The sequence below is a fragment of the Borostomias antarcticus genome (genome assembly GCF_949987555.1).
Source record: "Borostomias antarcticus genome assembly, chromosome: 20".
NCBI classification, from domain to species: domain Eukaryota; kingdom Metazoa; phylum Chordata; class Actinopteri; order Stomiiformes; family Stomiidae; genus Borostomias; species Borostomias antarcticus.
In genome coordinates this window covers 9,054,784-9,057,283 of record NC_140253.1, presented here as the reverse complement: position 1 = coordinate 9,057,283, position 2,500 = coordinate 9,054,784, and the positions used below count along the sequence as shown (strand labels likewise).

Below are 2,500 nucleotides of genomic sequence, written 5' to 3'. Positions count from 1 at the left end.
CTGATTGTTTTATTTTTCCCGGCCTACGCATGTCAGTGCATAGTAGTCAGTGCATAGTTGTTGTATTATTCTGTTTTGCTGTATGATGTAGAATATCACATTTATGTGTTCACACAGAAGATTTGTCAAAGTGTGCGCTCCATTTGTCGTGCAGGGAGCACGTTGCTCTGCCAAAGCGATGCGCCCGGCATCGCCAGACCAATTCTCAAAAATGCGAAGGGTCTGGAAATTCTCTGTTCATTTTCAATTTCCAAGGGGCGTTATCAGCGGTCGCAGACCAAAATGCCTCTGGACGCAATTGGATAGACTTATAACCAATCACAGCAACAGAATATGGGTTAGTCATCGTATCAAGTCGGTAGTCAGTCAGCATATCACACCGGCCCCATATTAGATAAACGGTTGTGATTGGCCCGGTAGAGAACGCGGAACTAGGTGGAAAGTCTGAACGGCAGCATCACCGGACCGATCTGTGGAGAGTTTATGTGTGTGTGTGTGTGTGTGTGTGTGTGTGTGTGTGTGTGAGTGAATGAATGAACGTGAGCTGGCATGATCAGGAGGGCGACGCCAGGCCAGCTGTTGACCACCCTGTCCATCCTCCCTCCTCTCAGCCGGTGCTGGAGTTCTCGACGCAGGTGAACGCCATGCAGCACCTGAAGGATCAGCTGGAGCAGAGGACCAGGATGATCCAGGCCAACATCCAGAAACAGCAGGACGAGCTCAGGCACATCCAGGAACAGCTGCAGAGGGTCCAGGGGGGGGGCATCCAGGTAGGACACACACACACACACACACGCACTTGCACACACACACTCACACACACACACACACACTCGCACACACACACTCGCTCACACACTCGCTCACACACACTCGCACGCACACACACACTCGCTCACGCTCACACACACACAAACACACACACACACACACACACACACACACACATACATACAGTGGGGATGCACCGATGCTGACACTGGATTGCTCGTGTTTCCTCCCTCACGTGCAAAAGACCGTCTCATTCCCTCCGTCTCCCAGAGCGGGTCTCTGCCTGGCGTGTGTCGCCGTGTTGCGCAACACCTGCCTCCGTGTTGCGCAACACCTGCTCCGTGTTGCGCAATACCTGCTCCGTGTTGCGCAATACCTGCTCCGGGAGCGAGGGACAGACAGATATCTCTTCTGATTGAGGAATAGCGAAAATGCTTCTTAGACGAATATCTTAAATCTACATGAGATAACTCGGCACTTTGGCGGCCCCTCCGGTCGTGATAAAATCAGCACTGCGTTTTAAGAACCACACTTCCCACAATCCCCCACTAACTCGCTGTAATGATGGGAAAAAAATATGATAACAAACGGGCATGGAGGAGACTGGATTGGAAGATTGTAGCTACTTCAATGGACTTTCTGCAAGGATGGCTTCAATGCAGGTCTCCTTTGTTTTGTGTGCATGTAAATAAATTACATTGAGTGAAGTGTTTGTTGTCTTCCTGATATTGTGACACGCAAAACGCGTTGCTTCCGTTTCCACCTCAAGATTTTCCGTCAGTACACCGACATTCTAAAATTATAAATTCACAGGGTCTCATGTCAGGAAAATGATTTATGGGGTCCTGCTGAGGCAAATTCATAAACTAATAGCAAGTAAAGCCTAAATTAAGCTATCGAGCTTGCTAACATTAGCTTACGTTACAACATTAGCCTCCTGGAAGTCAGTATCGTTTGATAACTTTGAGTGATTCACTGAATCAAACCTGTGTAAGTTGACAGCCCTACTAGCTTGCTAGCTAGCATAGTTAGAATCTGATATTACACTTGGCTGGTTTGTAGCTACTTAGCTATTGATATGCCTGATTGTGGTAATTGAATTCTCCAGCCTAGTGGGCCATAGGAAAGGAGCATGTCTCCTGATTCCTTAGTGTGAGGCAGCTTGATGTACAAGTTCACTCCCTGGACATGAGGCTAGTATGTCACAGGGACTTCCCCCAATCCAACCATTGATGCTGAGTGCTAAGCATGGAGGCATTGGGTACCATTTTTATAGTCTTTGTTATGATTCGGGCGGGGATCGAACCCCCAACCTCCCATCTCAGGGCGGACACTCTAACCACAAGGCCACTGAGCTACAGCACAGTACGCACACACGTGCACACGCACGCTCTCTCTCTCTCTCTCTCTCTCTCTCTCTCTCTCTCTCTCTCTCTCTCTCTCTCTCTCTCTCTCTCTCTCTCTCTCTCTCTCTCTCTCTCTCTCTCTCTCTCTCTCACACACACACACACAAACACGCACAAGTTGAGTGACAGGCCTTGTTTCCATGGTGACAGATGTTCCTGCAGCAGCCGGCCGGAGCTCTGAACGTGCAGCTGCCTCAGGTGGGGGCGGTGCCACAGGGAGCAACGCTGACCAATCAGGTGCAGCAGAATCCGGCCCATTCAGGAACACGGCTCGCCATCCAGCAACAAGCTCCGCCTCCTCTGCAGAACCTCCAGCCGCAGAA

The 2,500-nt window shown here is 49.9% G+C and overlaps 1 protein-coding gene across 3 annotated transcripts in view; it reads left to right on the top strand.

The window, feature by feature from the left end:
* LOC311322518 (circadian locomoter output cycles protein kaput-like) overlaps positions 1 to 2,500 on the top strand; it is an 18,045-nt gene that overhangs the window by 9,755 nt on the left and 5,790 nt on the right. For all 3 annotated transcript variants that reach the window (XM_084454602.1, XM_084454603.1, XM_084454601.1), the window contains 2 exons: positions 612 to 770; positions 2,328 to 2,500. The exon at positions 2,328 to 2,500 is cut by the window's right edge and continues 16 nt beyond it. In XM_084454602.1, coding sequence (XP_084310728.1) covers positions 612 to 770; positions 2,328 to 2,500 — 332 coding nt within the window. The remainder of the gene's footprint in view (positions 1 to 611; positions 771 to 2,327) is intronic.